Source organism: Schistocerca americana, chromosome 2, assembly GCF_021461395.2.
Source record: "Schistocerca americana isolate TAMUIC-IGC-003095 chromosome 2, iqSchAmer2.1, whole genome shotgun sequence".
NCBI lineage: Eukaryota > Metazoa > Arthropoda > Insecta > Orthoptera > Acrididae > Schistocerca > Schistocerca americana.
Window position 1 is genome coordinate 522,598,284 of NC_060120.1, and position 22,829 is coordinate 522,621,112.

The 22,829-nt window shown below is 40.6% G+C and overlaps 1 protein-coding gene across 1 annotated transcript; it reads left to right on the top strand.

Moving 5' to 3' along the window:
* Nucleotides 1-1,266: 1,266 nt before the first annotated feature.
* On the top strand, nucleotides 1,267-6,550 carry LOC124594146. Its single transcript, XM_047132501.1, has 3 exons — nucleotides 1,267-1,294; nucleotides 3,884-4,108; nucleotides 6,489-6,550. The coding sequence occupies exons 1-3, from the start codon at nucleotides 1,267-1,269 to the stop codon at nucleotides 6,548-6,550; spliced, it is 315 nt and encodes a 104-aa protein (XP_046988457.1).
* The last annotated feature ends 16,279 nt before the right edge of the window (nucleotides 6,551-22,829 follow it).

Here is a 22,829-nt window from a genome sequence, read left to right on the forward strand (position 1 = left end):
GGCCGCCGCGATGTTGGTGATTTTATGTTTTATCGGATTCCTGATATTCATGGTACGTTCGTGAAATGGTTGTACTAGAAAATCCCCACTTCATCGCTGCCTCGGAGATGCGGTGTCGCAACGCTCGTGCGCCGTCTATATAACACCGCTTTCAAATTCACTAAAATCTTGATAACCTGCCATTTTAACAGTAGTAACCGATATAATAACTGCACCAGACACTTTTTGTCTTATACAGGCGTTGCTGACCGCAGCACCGTATTATGCCTGGTAAGATATGTCTGTGTTTTAATACGCATGCCTACGTCAGTATATGTATTTAAAATCGCACCGCACCTAGATCAAAATGGCTCTGAGCACTATGGGACTTAACAGCGGAGGTCATTAGTCCCCTAGAACTTAGAACTACTTAAACCTAACTAACCTAAGGACATCACACATATCCATGCCCGACACAGGATTCGAACCTGCGACCGTAGCAGTCGCGCGGTTCCGGACTGAAGCGTCTAGAACCTCTGGCCAACAACGGCCGGCGCACCTAGATCCTAGGTGTACTATCCTCTGGGTACAGGGCTCTCATCTTCAAAATGGAAAGCTGTTTAGATCGCAAAGTGCATAGTATAAACCATCAGTGGCATCTATACATTTAATTTCCTCAGGATTTGGGAAATACTGCATTATCAGAGGCTTCGTTGATAGAAAAAAAATCTTCATTTCGAGCCTGTGCGTAAATTGTGTTAAATGAATTTAAAAAAAGCGTTATGAGCTATTTGCAGGAACTCACTTTTTTACTAGAGCTTTCTCTTCTCACTGCACATTTAACAAGGACTGCCGTAAGACCTGTGTGACATGTCAACTCAGCTAACACTACTTAAACTAACTTACTCTATGGACAACACACACACCGATGCCCGAGGGAGGACTCGAACCTCCGACGGGGCAAGGGAAGCCGCACGGACCGTGACAAGGAGACTCAGACGGCGCAGCTACTCCGCGCAGCTACATCGAATGAAAAGGAAGTGAACGGTGCGGTATGATAACCCGTCTTTTTGATCCCGGTTGTTGATATAGCGTTGGTAATAAATAAGACAGAGCGAGCTATAACGCAGCTTCTCAAAAACAAGGAAAGTGAATCTCCTGCATGTAGCTGTAACCACAGTTCCTGGAACGGAAAATCAGAAAGGAACTGCACGATAAGATTCGGTGATGCCATTGGATATCAATGATAATGTAATACCGAGAGCAGTAGTATTTCTTACGACTACAATGAAGGCTCCTCTGTTCTTTGTTGCTGGAAAGTATTGGGAGAATATTTAAATTTTCTTTCACGATACACATATTTTATTACCTTCTTTTTACACGATTTCTGAGAGATTAATTCGCTTGAAAATCTATTTATAGACCCTACGAAAAATGGGTCACTGCCACAATTTCGAGAGATGGTGATATGGAAGGAAACAAGAAAAAAATTTCTTTGCACGTAGACTATGAAATGCACACCTTAATAGGCATGAGCACTTGCTCATCTTGACTACTTTGAAACACATCAAGTCTACGTAAGCTGTTTGCCATCTCGAATTACCCACAGAATGCACTAAGGTAATGAGTAATCAAATGGGATCACGGTATTTTGTTGTTGTGTAGCAGCGCGTACTCCTCATATTGTCACTGGACTAGACAAATGCTTCTTGTGACACGTGTACCTATCGTTCCATAGTACATAGAAACAAGGAATCTAATCCGAATATCAATGTTTGCTGATAGATCGTAGTGAGTTACTACCTGATCGTTAACAAAAGAGTGTTTACTCTGTGCAATAATGATATAAATGTAAAAGAAAGGGAATAAATAAAGTTTTTCTGTAGTTAACCGTAACTGCGTATGCCAATGTCGTCTGCACGAATTTAGATTGCTGAGTAGAAAGGTCGTCATCTACAAAAAGGGGCAAAAGTTAAATTTGATAAATAGCTAATCACGAAAATGCCGGCAAGAAAGGTAACGGGCCAGATAAATGAAATGCAATCGCGCGAGCTTAGATGTGAAAACACGTGTAACATGAACAGTGAAGACATTAATCTAGCCTGAAATAATGTTAATTATAATTTTGCAATAACTAGCAACGTTCCATAGAAGCTATGCTGTATTATATAATTCATGATAATGCTGTCTCTTTGAAAATATGTTAAATTGTGACCAGAACATGGTACAATTCTTTACTTCGCAAATGATGCCATAGAAACCGTCATTTATGGCAAATGTTATTTGCTAATGCTAATGCTACGTACACATATGCAATAAAGTCCTTTACAGAACGCAACATAAATTCGTTAACTTTCTTTGACTATCAGTTAGCCATCATACTTTTGTCAATAAAATATGAATTGCATTTGAGTCACTTCTAGTTTGATCTGATTGTATGAACAACTATAGATACTAATGCTTTTTCTAACAGTGACATTTTATTGAAAATCAATTGTAACTTTAACTGGATCGAATTTCATTTAACTATTTCTTTTACTTACGACTTTCACGGAAGCTATGGTTTGAGAGTAGTACGCTCTTGATGGTTAACGACCTGGGTCTGGAAAGTCTGCTTTGAAGAATGTCTCTAAAAGTAGCTCTAAGTTCTAGGGGACTGATGACCTCAGATGTTAAGTCCCCTAGTGCTCAGAGCCATTTGAACCATTTGACTTACATATATTTTGCCTTCACACATACGTATTATAACACCATTTCGATAACAATCTCCATTTGTCATTTGCGAGCTGACACACATGTCTCTACCACACCACAGATGTTCGCAACTCATCTGTGCCCTCTGTTCTAGGACTGTATAAGTTAGCGACAACGATGTTTTTTACTTGAATATATTCTTTACGTTAGTTTAACATAATTTTTCTTGACTCTGACAGCGTATTTACTACAACTGCGTGCATAATTATTTCTTATTTATTTATCCCGCATAATCTACATTTTGATGAAGTTTAATTAATGACAAAATTCATAAGTAGATGTAGTTACAAGAAATGGTTATAAATTCATGAAAGGAAGTAGCTGAAAAATACATGAGACATCGGGTATTACATATGACCTGCATTTGTGAGTCGTCGCTAAAGGATGAGCGCAATACGGTGTTCGCTATTCACCTTTTGTAATAAGAGCCTCCCATTATTCTGGCAAATGCAGAGAAAATATTACAATGTGAATGGTTTTCACAAGCTGTTCACAATACATACTGGTTGAGTTAGGGTTAATGTATGTGCTCCACTTACCCAGAACTATGAATACGGTTTACAGTTTCTGCTACTGCTCAAAGGTCTTACGGCAAACGGGTTTGAGCCCACTTGTACTGGACATTTCACAAGGATTGATCTGAGATATAACCTCTCAAAATATGCAGTACTTTTTCTTTTACACCGATTATATTGTGATCAGTAGTGGCCATGTGACACTTCCTCATCGTACCCTTGACACTATCTTTTCAAGTCTCGATTTTGTTCCATTAAGAGAGACATGTTTAGTTATATCAGCAATTAGCTACCGAAAAGAGTATCGTTTTGTGGTACAGCACGTCTTAAAACTTTCTACACAAATGCCACAAATATGCGGTAATCTCATGCTATAACTTTTCTAATATCAGTACATTGGATTTCATGTAGAATTTAGAGAGTATCAGACAACAGAGTACCATTACTAGCCAGAGGAGACACATTAGCAAGTGGCAGAGTTGTGGCACTAGTCATTTGAATTGTACTATATCTCAGTGTTGTCAAGCTAGCAGTCACATTAACATACAGCAGTATTAGAGTGCTAGATGGTAAAGTTGCACCAGCAGCCAGTAGAAAAAGTTTCAATCTGTAATAATGTTCATTGTTTTCTACAGCACTGGTCGCAGTTGCGGTGGTGCACGGACAACCAGAAGAGTCGACCACTGCCGCCATCAACAGTGAGGAACAGCCGTCCGCCACCATCCCAGCTGTGAGAACATTGGTGGCGGCGTCGTACGCGGAAGAAGACGAGGATACCATTTGTGTCCAGGCAGACAACAAGTTCTACTTGTATGCCAATTCACTGAAGCTGTATTCTTGCTACCACCTGCTACCGAAGGGTAAGTTACATCCAATAGCACCATTTGCTTTGTACAAGGTAATCACAGGCTCTTAAGTACAATACGTTGTGAAGGGTTCCAAAGTGAATGTGAGAATATGAGTTACTTATACCATAAAAGGAAAGTGGCTACTCTTACCTCACACTTAAACGGCAAATTGTTACCTCCCCGTGAACAATGCAAGATTATGCACTTTACAAAATTGCAACCCACCGAGATCCTTCACCGAAACTATTCAGAGCATTTTCCTGCACATATTTAATCCTATTTTTCCACTTATTTGCTAGACTCTTAATAATGCTGCATTTTTTAATTTTCTGCAGTGTAGAATCTGAGTTCCATCATATGAGTTATGTTGGATAGCGCGACATGAAGTTCTCCATTGCCTTTGGTTTCAACATTTAGCGAAGAGATATTTTAATAGGCAACAGATATTCGTGCTGTGTTGTTTATTTTGTCAGTAATTTTGTTGCCTGGTTGGCACCTAGGTCTATACACAGTAAAACATTATAAAATGAAAGGCGGGGCACTCTTTTGACTGTAGCTTGGTGTACATAAACAACACTCGTTATACATTAATGAATAAATAGAAATCTCACTTAGCTCCATCATAAAGTGCTCACTATTACACACATCGAACACTGTTCTTACTACAGACTGAGTCTTGCAACATATTTAGGATCATGGACACGTGCCGTTCATGATCATGTACAACAAAGCAACCCCCAGGCAAAAGAAAAAGGAGGTCTGAGTGTGGAAGTAGAACCATACAACGAGATTATAGTCGTTAATGAAGTGAGGAACTTAGAAATGCCCAATTGGATCTACTAGAATGGCAGCAGTTATGTGAGAATCCAGCATTCACTGGAAGCAAGCTCAGCATAGAATGTCACCCACAGCTCCCGTGCACAACAGGTCGGAAGTACTGCCAGTATCTTGACAATTTCCGCTTCTTTAACATTTGGCCCTGCTGTTGCCAGACTTCTGTTAACATGGTGTTCAGTATGCGCTTCCAGCAAAGTCAGTGTAGATATATGTTGCCTGAAGAGACTGTCTTCAAATTGTGTGAAAGTTTTGTTGTTAATATGAGACTCATGGTCAAAGGTAATGCCAGTTATTACGTTCACCTTCGACAGCCTCATGGGGAATGGAATGCTAAAATTGTTTAGTCTAATTGCTCTAACGATTATGCTTGAAATCTCTTGACTATCTTAATACGCTTGTACTAGATGGGGAAGAGCTACAGAGATCCAGAAGCGTCCAGTTAAACACTTTATGGCGAGGTTTGAGACTATCGAACTGAGATTGCTGGACTGTAATTGAATCCATGTGAAAATAAATTCACACCTTGAATAACAGGGACTGACGCATCAGTAGTTCATTGAAAGAAGGATTGCTCTAGGCATAAATTTTTCCAGGTATATATAATTGATTACGAATCTTTTTCGTCTGCCATGTTCCTTCTGTACGCATTTTGAATATAAAATATTTTTCGTCAATCCACAATGACTGATCTGTACTGGGTGGGCATGTGTGTGGCCGGGGGAATTCCGTGGCTGTGCTGCATGTGTAGAAGAGAATAACCGCTTTGTACCGCTCCACGTTGGCTCATTCCATTGTACAGCCTCAGGCCTCACCGATCTCGTATCAGGTCGTTCACGTAGGGAAAGTTGATACGGTTACAAGGGACCGGGGTGGTCATCACTCCCCAACTCCCAAATTCGGGATTCTCCAAGGGTTACGAAATTGAGGCCCAGGTTTGGTGATGATTTGGCACGTTGCAGAATAGACTTGTGGCTTATTGAATGCCGTGCACTTGGGGACCAAAACCCTCCTTGAAGAAGTTGGTTCTATGACATCCAAACTCTCTTGAAATGCACCAAACTTCAGGTTTACACGCAGGGCCCACCTACCAAATATCTGTCACTAAGGATAGGATGGCGGCTGCATAGGGCGTTTGTCAGCAGTTAGGACGCCTGCTCCAGCATTGCAGTACTCATTACATCAGTCACCGCCTGTTAAAACATGTCTTCCTAAATATTTGGGTCCAGATCAGACAAGCTAATTCCCAGTCCATTGAAGGAAAACCTACTAAAAACGCATGAACGAAAAAAGATACTTTCCGTAATGGTGAAGTCTAAACGAATACGAGACCCCAAGGAGCTGTTATTGGTACATGTGGCAACGACATTCTCTGTAGTGCATCTGTTACCAGAGGCCTTCCAAAATCTCACTGTTTTGAGACCATAACAGATGAACTTCATGCCATGTAAAAAGTTGATGAGTTATCACTGTGTTGTCAATAGTAAATGTGAAATAGTAAATAATTCTATTAATAGTTTCTAACTCTGTTAAAATATATTTCTCCTGTTTATTGTAGTTTACGTGGTGAAACCAAAGAGTCTATGTAAACCAGTCCTGTCAGACTGTCCCGAGAACTAGTGTGTCGGCTCATCCTGGAGGAATGGACTCGTCTGGAACTGAGTGAAGACGAGATGGCTGTGCTTCTGACTGGAGACATCAACAATTTTCACGGAAAGCAGTAAATTCCTAGAGTGTAGAACTTACCTCTTTCACTAGCAACAAAAACCGGTGGAATCAACTTATATTCTTTTATGATAGTGTCTGATTGGTTCAAGATATGCAATAAATCAGCTTCACAATAAGGCTAGAAACTGAGTGCAAAAATTATTATTTAAAACATGGTTTTACGTGTTTTTTTAATCTTTCTTTTGGCCTTGTAATAGTTTTATTCTGATACAATAAAACTGTACTTTCATGTCGTCAACTGTTATATTTCAATTGTAGAATGCATTTCCTAATCAGCTGCCTTTACATAAATGCTGGCAAATTATAAGTGCGAATTAATTGTACAAAATACACAACATCCACTCATGCTAACCTTGGACCACCCCAATGCCCGGTTCCTGCCTTCACACGTTGACCGGAACGATGACACCGATGGACACAGCAGGGACTTATGACTGCCACAGTGGCTTGTCCTTGCCTTTCCTGGATAACACATGAAATAGTTGAAAGCAAGAACAAATAGCGTCTTCTCTGGGCGGCCATCCGACTGCTCCTGCTCCTCACCGATGGCCAGACCTGCACTCTGGGCAACGCCATCGCCGTGCCACTGGAACGACGCCATCTTCAGCGTTACAGAACCCCTGGTTGCCACCCGTGATAGCACCGCGGCCACATCCTGCCATCTGCAGTCGCCTCCCAAACCGCAGACGCCAGCGAAGCGCTCTGTGACCCGAACAACGCGTGCATGCCACCTGCCACACGTACACACCTGCAGTTGCGATGCCGCAGTATTTCTAGGGAACGCCGGACCGTGCCAGAAAATGGAGCGTATACAGAAGGATGTCTGCGCTGTATGAATTAGTAAAAATCTAACGAAGAGTCGTTGTCTCTTCACCAGGACCCGCCCCTGCTGTTGTCCACATCCCCCATCCTTGGTAGGGAACACGGTCCAGTTTGCATTTCTCTCTTTCACACTTCACATGTTTAAATGCTACACTTAAATGACAGTTTATGAAATTAACGAAAACTTAAATACAGTTGTATTTATAACGGATGTCTGTGAACTCTTTATCTGTTATATAAATAAATGCCATTGGACAAATACGTAACCAATCGCAGCTGCATCACAATCTTCAATTGGCTGTCTAATGCATTTTATGACAACTGTATATGAAGAAATTGTAAGTACTTTTAGTGACACATCACTGAAAGCTGACAAAACTTACGTAGACCTTAATTACAGGCTTAGAAAATAGAAATACATATCCAACAATTGGTGCCACAATCCATGAAGATAAGAAGATACTGATGGTCTAAACACGTTCTCAGGTAGTTATGAACCATGTCGGCAGTAATGTCATTAGAGATAAAATTTGAAAAGCTATAACACAGATTATTAATGGTTTTGATATATTTAATGTATAAAACAGAGACGAAACCCATACAAAGAAGACAGAATTCAAAGACTGTATTAAAAGTGGCGATATAAATGGAAAAATGTATTTACGAAATTAAACGCTACTAGTGCGGAGCATCTCAGACTGGTAACTACTCCTTGGATGGAGAATAAATCTCAGCTACGAGGTCTTGTGGGAAAGTATTTCCTCAAAATTTTTTATTCTGTTGTGTACATCGGCTGAAGAAATACATGTCACAGATATTATTTACTCGATTTTTCCACTTCGCTTACACAAACTGCATCCTTCTGCCGGTAGAGAACATCGAATTTTGATGTGCGTCAGGGCGTTGTCTGACTTAACCTCTACGATTCCTGAGAGACGAAATCACAAATTCGAAGTATTGATCCACACACAGAGCATCCTCTCCTTCACCATGGCAGTGCCAGACCAGACACGAGCGTAGCGACGTCTGCAACAAGCCGACGCCTCGGGTTCTTAGACATCAATCATCGTACATTCAGCTCCGGCTTTGTTCCATCCTGTCTTCATCTGCTTCGAAAGCCGAAGGAACACCTCTGTGGACTTCACTTTATTAGCAATGAAGTGGTGCAGCAAGCTTGCAGTAACGTCGACAATGTCAGACATTCTACAGTGACAGCATCATCATACCGGTTTCTCGTTACGTGTAATGCGCTCGTCATCAGGGCGACCATGTTGAGGAGTAAACATTTAGATATGAAGAACAAAGATGTAGAATGTTACTATAGTTTGTTTTAATGATAAAGTTTAACAGATTTCACATGAAAAATTCGGAGCCATTATTTTGCAACAAGCCCTCATACTAACACTTGAACTGATTACTATAATGAAAAGACATGTAAGTAAAGTTATTGTGTTGTCTTTCTGCCTAACTAACGATATTCATCAACTTTTTTTTATCGAACTGATAATAATGTCATTTTGTGAGAAAAGAAAAACGAGTTCCATATCACTACTGTTACTGCTGCTGGGTAATTAACTATAGTGATGGCAAGGTTTAGACGATACAGACTGTGCCATAAATGATGCTCAGACATGAAAAATTCACAAGAATTACGATGTTCATGCTTATTTCTCCTTGTCATTAACGTTCGTCAGAAGCAACAAGGGCTGAACGTAAACTCCAGTGGTCAGTAGCATCGACGAGCTGTGGAAAATGGTTTAATGAACCTGAAAGGCAAAGCTCTTTAATAACTTATTTTAAATGCAAATAATTTATTCAAACAAACTCTCTTGCATCGAAAACGTCTATACTGTAGAGGATTCCAGTACAGATAAATGGAACTATTCGTACGTCTGTCTAGCAGGAAAAGAACAGGTACTTAATGATCAAAATCATTAATACGATACAGGATGAAGAACAATCCGCATAACAATTTTTGCATTTGACAGCTAGTGGAAGACATGCAAACTGGTTCAGTAACTAAAGCAGGGACGATGCTGAAATGCTCGTCTAGCCAGGTGAATCCACGTTTTTCGTAGTTTCTCTACAGTGGTTGTTTTGACTACGCTACGTTTAGTTCCTTTTCTATATAACATAGATTGAAGTGATGCTCAGTTTCTAATAAGCAAACCATTGATGTGACGTTCCCTCCTTGTATGTCCACAACGAAGGCCCTAGTTGGTTATAACTGCGTTTGAAATATCTGTGGGGCCACTGAAAGCTTTTTTTACCCGTTCCATAGTAATTTCCTTTGTGAAAGCTGTAAGGTGGCGTGGTCTCCTGACCTTCATTTCGTATATATTCCGTCCTCACAATCGTATTCTGCACATCAAGACGCTTCATTCGAACCCAAACGCGATAGGGTAGAGTCAATTTTGTATGAATTCATGTAAGCGATATGCAAATCTAATAAGTAAATCGCAAGTGCGCACTGAAGTTGAATAAGTCGAGGCTTGCATACACAACATGACGGCCACAGGAATTTTCGTTCTAGGGAGGCAACCAGCTCACTGGGAGGCCTGCCCCTTCATAAGGGTGGGTCAGCGCACACCTACTTCGGCTGGAACGACCACCCACAGAAAGGACAGCTTTTGCCAGAGTGAAGGGATAACGACCCCCGCGTTTGACTTAAAAACAAGTTACGCTACATTGTGTGGGAGTGCCCAGAAGATGCATTTTTTTATGGACCGACTGCGTAATTATGGAGTTCTCACAGGAGGACAGTATATGCCTAACGGAGGTGCTACATATTTCTGCATTGGTATACTTAAACGAAACATCATCCTCCTGTTTAAAAGAGCAATGCTGATTGGCGGAATATGTCTGACGCAGATAAATGGAACTATTGGTACGTCTGTCTAGCAGGAAAAGAACAGGTACTTAATGATCAAAATCATTGATACGATACAGGATGAAGAACAATCCGCATAACAATTTTTGCATCTTCTGACGCAAAGAGCCAGAGGAGTGAGGGGAGACAGCAAATGATATACCCTTGCAACTTTTCCAGAAAAAGGGGAGCCATTCCGTTGTCGCTCTTGGAGCGGGAACACGTAATGATAGCGAGTGCGCTCGTACATGTACGCAAAGAGCAGGAAACAAAGTCTTTCCTCAATACTTCACTGGGAGAGCACCTCTGTCGTTAGCAAATCGGAGTGATACTCTATATTGAGTCGCTCGCTATTAAGCATTGTTCACTGTGTTTGGCCACCACACTTATTGTGCGGTGTGAACATGGACAGAGCACTAGTTAAACACCTTTGAGTGAATACTGAGTGGCATTGCGGTGGACTGGTTATCTGACTGGTGTACCATGCCAACGGTTAGACTAGGGGTGGATAGGAGTCCTTGACTTCATCAAGGCATAGGGACAGTTTGATTTGCGAAGGTCAATCTAGATAGAAAGAGATAGTTGTGTTATTTGTCAGCAGCGAGTGACCCAGGCAGCAGTCGTCGCAGCTCACGGTATTGTGCGCTAGAGCGTATGTGAGCTCCATATGTTCTCCATAACAGTGCACTTCATTACATTTGTCACGCAACAGCCTTGACTATACCTAGAAAAGTTATTGAAGTTGTGTAGGCGCAGCTCTCAGCCACTCTGCCAAGTAAATAACACTCTTAAAGATAAGGGAGAAAGAACCTTTCCATACTTTGTAAAATAATAGCATTCCTGCCCATAAGAGGCAATCTACTGTTCCAAAAAGAACCCGGAAATTTATTGTTTTATAAGAAAAAGTTTCATTTGATTTCTCAGAACTTTTTTGGAATAAATAATATTTTTCTTTCATTTAATGTTTTTCTTACACTAACTAGCAATACTCCAGTGCCCAAGTATTCCACTAGTTACATAAGAATATAGAATATATTTGTGTCTTTTCCTTGCAGTGGACAACTCCAGAAGATACTTGTTGGTGAATGTTTTTCAAGCAGTTCTTGTTCGTACATTAGGAGCGTGTGTCTGACTTCTGTAGTAGTGTGAGGTGGAAATTGTTTCTTGCAGAAGCCAAGGGTACTTTTTGGATCAATCCATTGTGTAACTTGACAAAATAAAACGCACACACTCACAGGAAACGACGATCCTGCCAGGATAGATAAAACTGCCAGGGTGGGTAAAACTGCCAGGATAGGTAAAACTGCCAGGATAGGCAAAATTGCCAGAATAGGTAAAACTGACAGTATAGGTAAAATAGGTACGTTACCAAGATAGAAAAGTGTCATAACACGTGATATATGGTAGTTAGGTACATCAGGTAGCAGCATTATCACTTTGAAAAAATTTTCTTTAATGTATTAAAGAGTTGTTTGCAAAGATTATGGATTAGAACAGATACAAGTAGAATTGTAGGGATAAGATCTTGTGCTATTGTGTTGGAAAATTTTGGATTTTTACGATTTTTGAGTAGCTGTTAGGGCATAGGAATTTCAGGTGATAGACACAGATGCAGGGAGATGCAGAAACATAGAGAGACGCAGTATCAAATGAGTTAGAATTAAGAAATAACATTTTTCTCCCTTTGCAAGCTCACAGGTGGAGATTGGAGACTGTAGCAGAGCAGACAGAACAGCCGATAAGTCATGACGTTGTTGTTGTTGTTTCAACCAACTGGTAAGTGCTCGTACAGTTTTGTAGATAAGGTTGTGGTGTGTTGAAAGAACTTCCATGTTAACAAGAGCACAAGGGAAAAGGTTACGGGATAGACAGCAAGTAGACAAGATGGGGAAGAATCAGTCAGATAAACAGCAAATAAACGAGATTGTTGAGAATAGGACAGGCGGTGAACCTGAGAATAGGACAGACGGTGAATCAGAGAATAGAACAGCCGGTGAGTATCAGAATCAGCAGGCTCAGTTAGATTGGGATAGAATTGAGACAGATAAGACAGATGGGAATCTAAGGGATGAGAACATCGAATTTACAGAGTACGAAATTCCGCGTAGGGCACATTCTGAGCCAGAAATAGATAGCCCACGCAAGAAATGGCAAAGATTAACAGCGAAACGAGCTAAAGAAACGCGTTTGTTCGGCGCATATTCAGAGACAGAACACGCGTCAATACAGTCAATAAATCGGCAGTTAGCTGACGTCCAAAGAGAAGTAGACAGTGAGGAAGAGGGGGAACATTTAGAATACGTCGAACCTCTTGTACACATTCTAATTATGCCTCAGCAACAGGCACAGAATTTTGTGGAATTGCGAGCGCCGCGAAAGGGCACCGTAACAGACACAATTGTACCTGCAAGCACAAGACATACACAATAGAGAGGGCAGTGGGCGGAGTTGTTTGCGCCACCTAATGGTTCAGTGACATACGCAACTAGTCCTCAACACGAAGAACAACACAGGGAGAAGCGAGGACAGCACGGATTGTTGCAGTTATCAAACTTAGAAACGCCACAGCATAGCTCAGTAAACGACGTAAATGACCGAGTAGAAAACAACAGACGAGAACGCACAGTGCAGCAGTTCAGCTGAAGGCAGTGTTACAGGACAGGACGCGATCATGGAGATGTTACAAAAAATGAACGATAGTATAACGAAACAGAATATACAGATGACGAAACAGAATCAGGGTATTAATACACAGATGACGAAACAGAATCAGCAATTGAAACAGGATAATCAGAACTTGAGACAAGAGATAAACATACAGATTCAACATGTTAAAATCCAGATGGAAGAAGGGATCGCTAGAATTGATAGTCAGATCGCACAGATAAACAAACTCGCGAAAGCTCTAGAGAAAGAATTCAGGTACTAACACAAAGTCAGCAGCAATTACGCACTGACGTGGACAAGGTCCAATTGGACATCGTAAATGTTGACAAAAAGGTGGAACGTTTTACGAAAAAAAAAAACGACTCAAACAACAATAAAAATTTCGGAAGAACAAGCAATTCAAAGCAAGGTCGCAAAAGTTGCACTGAAAAAATATGATCAGCGGATCAATAAGGCAGATCTTAAAAACAAAGATTAGTTTGAAAAGCTGCGAACAGAGTTGTTACAAACTTTCGAAGAAACGATCGAGACCGATTACACGTGTAGCGAAACAACTGATACGTCAAGCATTAATTCAGTACACGAACACGCGCCGTCTAAGAAAGTTCAAGTAGAACCGAGGCCAGACGTAATACTCACACAGAAATCGAAACAGAAAACCCTAATTAAAGTAATACATGACATACCACAGAACCAGGCACAGTATCTAAAAAAACAGGACACATACAGTCACCTGATACCAATAGAAAGACAGGCGACTGAACCAGTAACACCATTGACACAATTTAACAGTATCATAGGTACAGTACCGCGAATAACGAGAGTAGAGACAAACGAACAACACTTTTGTTCACCAAAGTTACGATATGATGCAATTATGAGGCAGGAAACTGAGGATATGCAGACAGGTAGTAGATTACCAGAGAATAGGCAAGATGACACAAGAAGTGGCAGATTATTTGAGTCCTGGAATTAGCCAAAAACCGGATTTATGAGTAGATATGATACAGACCACTTCCTAACAGTTAGAAAATTTCAACATTTCAAGGAAGAAGGTTGTAGCTTGCATGCACGCACATTCATCGATCAGTTCCAAGTACGCTTGACAAACCATTGGAGCGTGGCTCACAAACTTGACTTAATTTGTGCGCACATGTCAGGAACAATAGCGGAGGTGATGCAAAAGACCGCTGCTACCTGTACGCCTTACCTACAGTTCAGAACGGCAGATATTGGTCTAAGTTGGCGCAAAACAAAATTAAATACGAGTTACTTCAGATGACACCATATGAAAACTCATGGGAGAAAAGTATGGTAAAGTTCTTTGAGACAATGGACAAAAAGAATCAATGCTTAGACAAACGATACAGTAACGGAGAGTTGATACGTCTATGTAGAATGAAGTTACCGGTAAAATATCAACAGGCGACAGTAGGAAAAAATGAAAATGGCTTGGAATGACGATAAAGAACAGGGAAAAGTAACGCAATTGCATTTAAGTCAAGATGGGGATGAAATAGAGGAGGAGAAACACCCTAGATATAAGTTTGAGGAAAACCCTGACCCACTCCCACCAGGAATAATAGAAGAAATTCATCAAGAGATTAGTAATAAGATAGAGGAAATAGATGATATTTCGCTCCAGGATAGGAAAAATTTGGAAGGCATATTGAGCTCACATGCAGAGGTATTTGCACCAAAGACGGATAGCATTAAAGATTTTCAATACAAATTTGAGGTCAAAGATCATGATCCCTTTTGTGTTCCACCTTATTCCATACCATATAGTTATCGAGAGCAAGTATTTCTTGAGATCATAAACATGTTGGATGATGACATAATCGAACCAGCCAAGTCACCATATAATTCACCCTTACACATAGTAAGAAGGACGGGAGCATACGTTTGGTACTTGATTCGAGAAAAACAAATACAATCATAATTTCGGAAAAAGATAGACCGGAGAAATTGGAGGAGTTGATTCAGAAGTTTTATGGAGTACAGATCTTTTCAGCCATCGATTTGCGTTCAAGTTTTTGGCAAATAGAATTGGAAACTTTATGTCGAAAATACACGGCCTTTATTGTCTTTGGTCGTTGTTACCAATTCAAACGTTTACCATTTGATCTGAAAATTTCGTCAGCTGCCTTTATTCGCGGTATGAACTCTACACTGAATCTCGACATACTTCAGGAAATTACTTGCTATGTGGACGACGTTCTTGTGGAGGAGGCATCTTGGGCAGAACATAATTATATACTGGATAATTTCCTACAAATTGTGAAAAAACATGGGGTCACCGTTAACATTACCAAATCGCATTTTGGAAAGTCAAAAATTAAATTTTTAGGACATAACATATCTGCAGAAGGTATAACGCCAGACGAGTAGAAGATGAACGCTATTCGTAATACTCCTACTACCTACAACAAGAAAAGTTTAAGGGAATTCTTGGGGTTGATAAATTTTTGCAAAACATTTATATGGATAGACACTCTTGCAGCACCTAGACAATATACGCTGACGGGAAAAAATATACCCTGGATATGAGATAAACAGGCAGAAGAAGAAATTCGTAAGCTGAAGGAGGCACTGACTAATGCTCCGATTTTATCACACCCAGATTAAAGTCAGGAGTTCTGTCTAGTTACTGATAGTGCAAAGATCGGGCTGGCGACGGTATTATTTCAACAAATTGAAGAAAACGGTAAGAAAATACCTAAAACAATAGCCTTTGCAAGTAGAGTACTATCGGAAGCTGAAAAAAATTATTCTATAACGGAGTTAGAAGCTCTAGCCACAGTATGGGCATTTCAAAAATTTCGACATTTTCTGTTTGGCTGAAAGCATTAGAGTCTTTAATCTCTTCCAAATTAACCCACGGACATTTGGCAAGATGGACGCAAGTATTGCAGGAGTATGACTTTTCAATCACATACATACCAGGATATGAAAATATTCTGGCCAATGCATTGTCTCATTCACCGCAGAGAGTGGTAGAGGACCAGAAAATCAACATTGAAGATGAAGAACGAATAATCCATTATCTAAAAAACGTACTATTCGAAAATTATCACAAATGCTTTAAAATAAAAGGACGAAGAAGTGGTAGGACGTAATTAGAGTAATATGATATGTATCAATTAATAATTTTTGCCACTATCAGAAATTTTTTGCATTATATAAAATTGCATTATATAAAATAAAATTATATAAAATATATTATTTAAAATAATTATAAATATAGATAAATTATTTAAAATATATTATATAAAATAAAATTGCATTATACAAAATCAGTTTTTTTGTAAATTACAATAACAAATACATGAAAACAAAAATTGTAAATACCTCTACGCATCAGAGGGACATCGCCACCAACATCAGTTGCCAGCTCCCTCAACACCAGATGCTTCGAGATAGCGACGGAGAGGGTACAGACATGTTGAGAAAGCACATTTTTTCAGTGCCTTCCTCAGAGTCAATCTTAACTCCTTCCAAATTAACAATGTAAGTGGAGACCAGATGTGGCTTGAATTTAAAGAAATAGTTTCGAGAGCAATTGAAAAATTCGTACCAAATAAATTTACAAACGACGGTGCTGATCCCACTTGGTATATAAAACGAATTAGAACCCTGTTGCAGAAACAACGAAAACAGCATGCCAAATTTAAACGAACACAAGATTCCAAGATTGGCTATCTTTCACAGAAGCTCCTAACTATCGGGCTCTGCAGCCAACAACTCGTGCATGTTCCAGAGTTAACACCCCTACATCATCGTCTTCGACTGAAATGGGCATGTGACCATCGGCACTGGTGCAGTGGCAGAGGTTTTGCATGATCTGATGAACTGCTATACCCTTCATCATGATGGAAGTACACGGATCTGTATTCTTCGAGAGGACCAGCTTCTTGACATTTGTACTGTGGGCTGGAGAGCAGCTGTGGCGACTACATTATGCTGGGGAATATTCACATGGCATCCATGAGTTCAGTAGAGCTCGTGCAAGGCACCATGATGGTCAAGAAGAAACGACACTGGTTGCAGACCATGTACAGTCCTTCATGACAATAATGTTTTACAACAGCGGTGGCACATTTCAACAAGATAACACGCCAAGTCACAAGGCTAGCAAGATTGATGGAGTGGTTTCAGGAACGCTGTCGCGAGTTCAAGCTGAAGTGCTTTCCTACCTACTCGTAAGGTCTGAACCCAATCGAACACGTCTAGGATGCGATTGAACATTGCGTCATAGCTCACTGCCCCTATCGACAGAATTTACAAGAATTAGGTGACTTGTATGCGCAGATGTAGTTCCAACCCCGTCCAGTTACCTACAAACGCCTTACTGCTTCCATACCATGAAACATAACAATTGTTATCCATGGCAAAGTTGGACTTACCGGCTATTAGGTAGATGGTCATAATATTCCGGCTGATCAGTGTATGGTGTGCGATACTATAGTTTTCATGAAAAAGTTTAATGGAAGCAGTGTGATACTGTTAGATTCGTATTATGGAGTTACGCACCATTTGGAAAAAAGGTGACATTTCTCTCACGGAATACTACGCAGTCATCAAAGACTATGACACCCTTACACTTTCGTATCTCTAGCATAGCAATCATAGAAATGTGAAAAAGGAGTGTAGGTCATGTGCAGGGAATATTTATAGACAATCATTCATTACCAAAGAAATTTTGATGCTATGTTCCTGAAATTTTTTGTGCACTGTTGTGAATATTATAACCCGAAGGTTTTTACAGAGAGGCAATCAGCAGCAGAAGTTCTTTTGCTTCCTTGACAAATAAGGGGTAACATTTTTCCATGAGGTTTATCTGCCTATAAGTGGTTGGACTGATATCTTAATAGGTAGGCTAAATTTACATCTATAACGGTATAGTTTGCAATCCTTGGCAGAGGATATCCCTGCACCACTATTAGATATTTCCTTTCCTATTCCACTTGCAAATACAGCGAGAGAGAAAAAGACCGCTTTAACCTCTATAGGATCGTTAATATCTCGTAGCATGTTCTATGGTCGTTACGTGAGATAGGGACCTATATGTTGGTAGAAGTAGAATCCTTTTGTAGTCAGCTTCGAATATCAGTTGTCCATCGTGTTACCTGAAAAGAGCACCTCCTGGAGAGTCTGTTCCAGGGTGTAATTGCAAGACACACCTGCTTGTCACACAGTGTGCCATGGGCAGAGGACAAGAGTCGTCATGACGCATTATGCGATCTGAAGTCGTGCTTAATCTCGTGCAACAGACAGGTGCAAGGAAAGAATCCAGGTAGTCGGCTCTTGGGCGCAATTTTGGGGTCAAATTCTGGTAGCGGGGCTCACAGCGCCCTCTGGATAGCTGAATAGCGATCTAGCAATTACTCTGATTGTGCAGCGACGGAAGCCGTTATGTGTGGTGTGTGTACTATCCGATTTTTACATGAAATGTTGAGAAGATTCAGTATGATAAGTTTTTGCGTTAGACGATTGTTCCCCAGTGTACAGTGATGGCTTGCCTTCTGGGACTTCACAGTGACGGCCTCTCTGTCCTCATTGCACCCGCTGCAGCTGACGTGTGAATACCTTGGAGAGACGGCTGCAACGTCTGGCACGGCTCGTGTGGCCGTGGCTCCTGACACTCCACCAGTCTGGTGACACTGCATTCGTCATTATCAGGAGTGTGCGTAAACACTTTTTTTTTTTTTTTTTTTTTTTTTTTTTTTCAGGATACGTTAACTGGAAACGTTGTGGTAGGGGTGCACTTGGGTTTTCAAATGTCAATCCTTACAACACAATGAAAATATTTTGCATTTGTTCCTTTGTGGCCGATTGGCGTGCGAACAAGCAGTATTCGAGGGTGCTTGTGTATTCACACGTTACATATTTATAAAGAGTCACACCGCAACTTCTTCGTGTACCTTCAGCAACAGGGAAATTCTAGTACAGTCCTGGAACACCGTTACGTCTAGCTATCGGAGGAGGAGTTATTGGAAAAGGGGAAGTAAGGAAGGAGATAAAATTGTTTCTAACATGGTTGGATTGTATGCACACTTTTGGGTGATCACATGTGCAGCTAAATCGTCTCTGTCCTGGAGATATATTTTACTCTTAGTTATCGTAGTAGTTGTGTTATTACAATGATTTTTCATAAATATTAGCGCATATGTGGCATTATGACATTTTGTTCAAAAGTGATGGTTTTTTTATTACAATTTAGATAAGTAATTGGAGTAGTGACGTATTTTCCAAGAGTTGTGGTAGTGTGTATTGGCCTTCTTACACTTCAATGATAGTTTGCTTTCTTACCACGTATTTTTGTACACTTTTCTGAGTAGCTCTACATTTGTAGATCGGTAGGAGGCTACTCTTCAGCACTTCAGTGGTTTTTTGATGTCCTGTCGATCTTACCACGTATGTATGGGCCTGTATACATCTTCCCCAGGCGATATACATTTGTAGATCGTTTGGAGGCAATTATTCTGTGACTTCCCCGCCAATTTCGAGTAGTATTGTGGACTAGAGCTCACAGCAAAGTGACCATATACGTGCACTCAATTTGAAATGAGAGAAAATTCGTTTCAAGCTTCCTCAGTTGAGACCATACTCCAAGGTGAATATCTCAGCTTCATTCAGTTTGTGGTAGTTGAAAAGGACAAATCTGTCTTAAATACCCTAGACTGACTGGCCATTTAAAAAAAAAGAAAAAAATAGAAAAACATTAGCAGTTCTATTACAGGCAGTATTCTTTATGAGTAAAGTAATACATGCTCAGTCTATCGTCCTATATCCTCTTGAAAGGTATTCCCCCTATAATTATTCATTATCAGTTCCTTCCATCTGTTCTATAGAAGGCTGTAGAATGCAGTCCCCAGTTGTATGCTTACAGGTAATACACTTATTAAAATCTTCTGTATCCATCACCAACACCTTGTTAACCGAACACATTTCCCACCAAAAGTAAAGACAGTACCTTCCACTCCAGCCAGTTTACCGCCCATTCACAAGTGAAGGTGGAAGGGGGTTTTGTGTTCATATTTGAGGCAATGGCTACACACATGATGGAAAATGTGAGGGTGGGGTTGAGGGGCTGGGGATTGTGGAGGACACCCCCCCCCCCCCCCCCAAAATAAAGTAAACAAATAAACAATCTATCTTACATACCTCTCTCAGCGAAAAGTGAGTTTTTCCAGCCAATATACTGATTGGAGACACGAGGCGCGTGTGAAAGTGTGTACAGTAAGCCTGGGGGATTTCCCAAGTGGAGGAAACGTGGAAGAGTGACTGTAAACTGGACTTTGGAGGAATGACAAGAGAAATGTGTCTCCTCCAGAGGTTGGGAGAGGAGGAGTGCGAGAGGCATGGGTGGGACTTTCTCAGTAGGGTGGATAATCCCACGAGATCACAATTCAACTCCAGGGGTCCATAAATAAATTAGACAAAGAATTGGTTAACAGGAAGAGGAGGCTGATAATTTAGCATTGTTTGTATACTTGATCCTAACTGTATGCATCATGCACATACAAAATCGGCCAGGTTTGCCTTATCAAATTGCCAGCACCAATCCCATCTTGCAGCGATGTACCGTAGGTCTCTAGAAGAACTCATCGTTCCAAAGGATTGGAAAGGGGACAGGTCATCCCTGTTTTCAAGAAGGGACGTCGAACAGATGTGCAGAACCTATATCTCAAACGTCGATCAGTTGTAGAATTTTGGAACACGTATTATGTTCGAGAAGTCTTCCGAAGTGAGAGTGATTTCAGGTGTGCCACAGGGGAGTGTCGTAGGACCGTTGCTATTCACAATATACATAAATGATCTTGTGGAGGACATCGGAAGTTCACTGAGGCTTTTTGCGGATGATGCTGTGGTATATCGAGAGGTTGTAACATTAGAAAATTGTACTGAAATGTAGGAGGATCTGCAGCGAATTGACGTATAGTGCAGGGAATGGCAATTGAATCTCAATGCAGACAAGTGTAATGTGTTGCGAATACATAGAAAGAAAGATCCCTTATCATTTAGCTACAATATAGCAGGTCAGCAACTGGAAGCAGTTAATTCCATAAATTATCTGGGAGTAGGCATTAGGAGTGATTTAAAATGGAATAATCATATAAAGTTGATCGTCGGTGAAGCAGATGCCAGACTGAGATTCATTGGAAGAATCCTAAAGAAATGCAATCCGAAAAAAAGGAAGTAGGTTACAGTACGCTTGTTCACCCACTGCATGAATAACGCTCACCGATGTCGGATCCGTACCAGATAGGGTTGATAGAAGAGACAGAGAAGATCCAACGCTGAGCAGCGCGCTTCGTTACAGGATCGTTTCGTAATCGCGAAAGCGTTACGGAGATGATAGATAAACTCCAGTGGAAGACTCTGCAGGAAAGACGCTCAGTAGCTCGGTACGGGCTTTTGTTGAAGTTTCGAGAACATACCTTCACCGAGGAGTCAAGCAGTATATTGCTCCCTCCTACGTATATCTCGCGAAGAGACCATGAGGATAAAATCAGAGAGATTAGAGCCCACACAGAGGCATACCGACAATCCTCCTTTCCACGAACAATACGAGACTGGAATAGAAGGGAGAACCGATAAAGGTACTCAAGGTACCCTCCGCCACACACTGTCAGCTGGCTTGCGGAGTATGGATGTAGATGTAAATGTGAATTGCTGTGTGTTTGTGGTGGTTATTGACTTAACTGTACTGGAAATGCAGAGAAAACAGAGAGACATTGTCTCACTGCATGTTGCTAACATTAAATTTACAATGCTGCTGTTGAGGTCATCTACTGATTCAAAGCGATGAACCTTTAGAAAAGCGTGTTATACTTTTGTTGCCATGTAACACATTTATTCATTGCCAATTTTGATAATGGATCATACTTACAGTGGAAAAATACCTATTGTATCAATTTCAAATGATATGCATGCTATGTAACCAGTTACGTTGTTACAGTGAGTATTTTTCCAATGTGAACGTCTTCCATCTTGGAAATGGGTAATAAACAAATCTAATGTAAGACATAAGTGTGTGTATAAAGCGTTATCCCACGTACATCGATGCAGTTGACTGTTGCCAGAAAAAGATTCTGATCGAAGTGAAAACATCAATTCATGGTGTACTGGACGCTACGCGGTGCAGTGAAGGAGTCAGCCCCAGATGACTGTGGACACTTTTTTTATTTAAAGGATTATTACTATATTTATTTGAAAGAATATTTGCGCTTTACCAATGCCATTCCTTTCAGCACAATCTATGTAAGTTGTGTTGTATTTTTCTGATTCCTTTGCACAACGGTTCCAAGTAACCTCATATCGATGGACAAGTAGGTGACGCCTGTTTCAGATGCAACCAAACTACGCTGAGGCATCGTACTCGTTTTTCGGGCGTCAACCTCACTGTCCAGATGCTGTCATTCACGATAGGCTCTGGAGCATCCGACAACCGTCTCGAGATTCGGTTCTTGGGTCACTGTTACCTGGTCTTCGTCAGCAGAACCACCCATCAACCATCATAGTGCAACATCTCCTACCTTTTGATATCCATGTCGTAAAATATGAACTGCAATCATTATAAATTTTTTACTTTACTTAACTTACACCATTCTACCTGTGTTATAAAACGATTTAAAAAATGAAGACAGTGTGTAAAGACCTTTTTATTCATAAAGATTTTGTAAAACAAAAGCGTTTCAGACGAGTATAAATAGTGCACACCAGAAATATAATGCATTGAATGTCACCTATCAAATGGTTCAATTGGCTCAGCACTATGGGACTTAACAGCTGAGGTCATCAGTCCCC

Coding starts and splice junctions, on each gene's coding strand:
- LOC124594146 (XM_047132501.1), top strand. CDS start 1,267: ATGAAGGCTCCTCTGTTCTTTGTTGCTG. Junction 1,295..3,883: donor TCCTCTGTTCTTTGTTGCTG/GAAAGTATTGGG, acceptor TGTTTTCTACAG/CACTGGTCGCAGTTGCGGTG. Junction 4,109..6,488: donor CTACCACCTGCTACCGAAGG/GTAAGTTACATC, acceptor TGTTTATTGTAG/TTTACGTGGTGAAACCAAAG.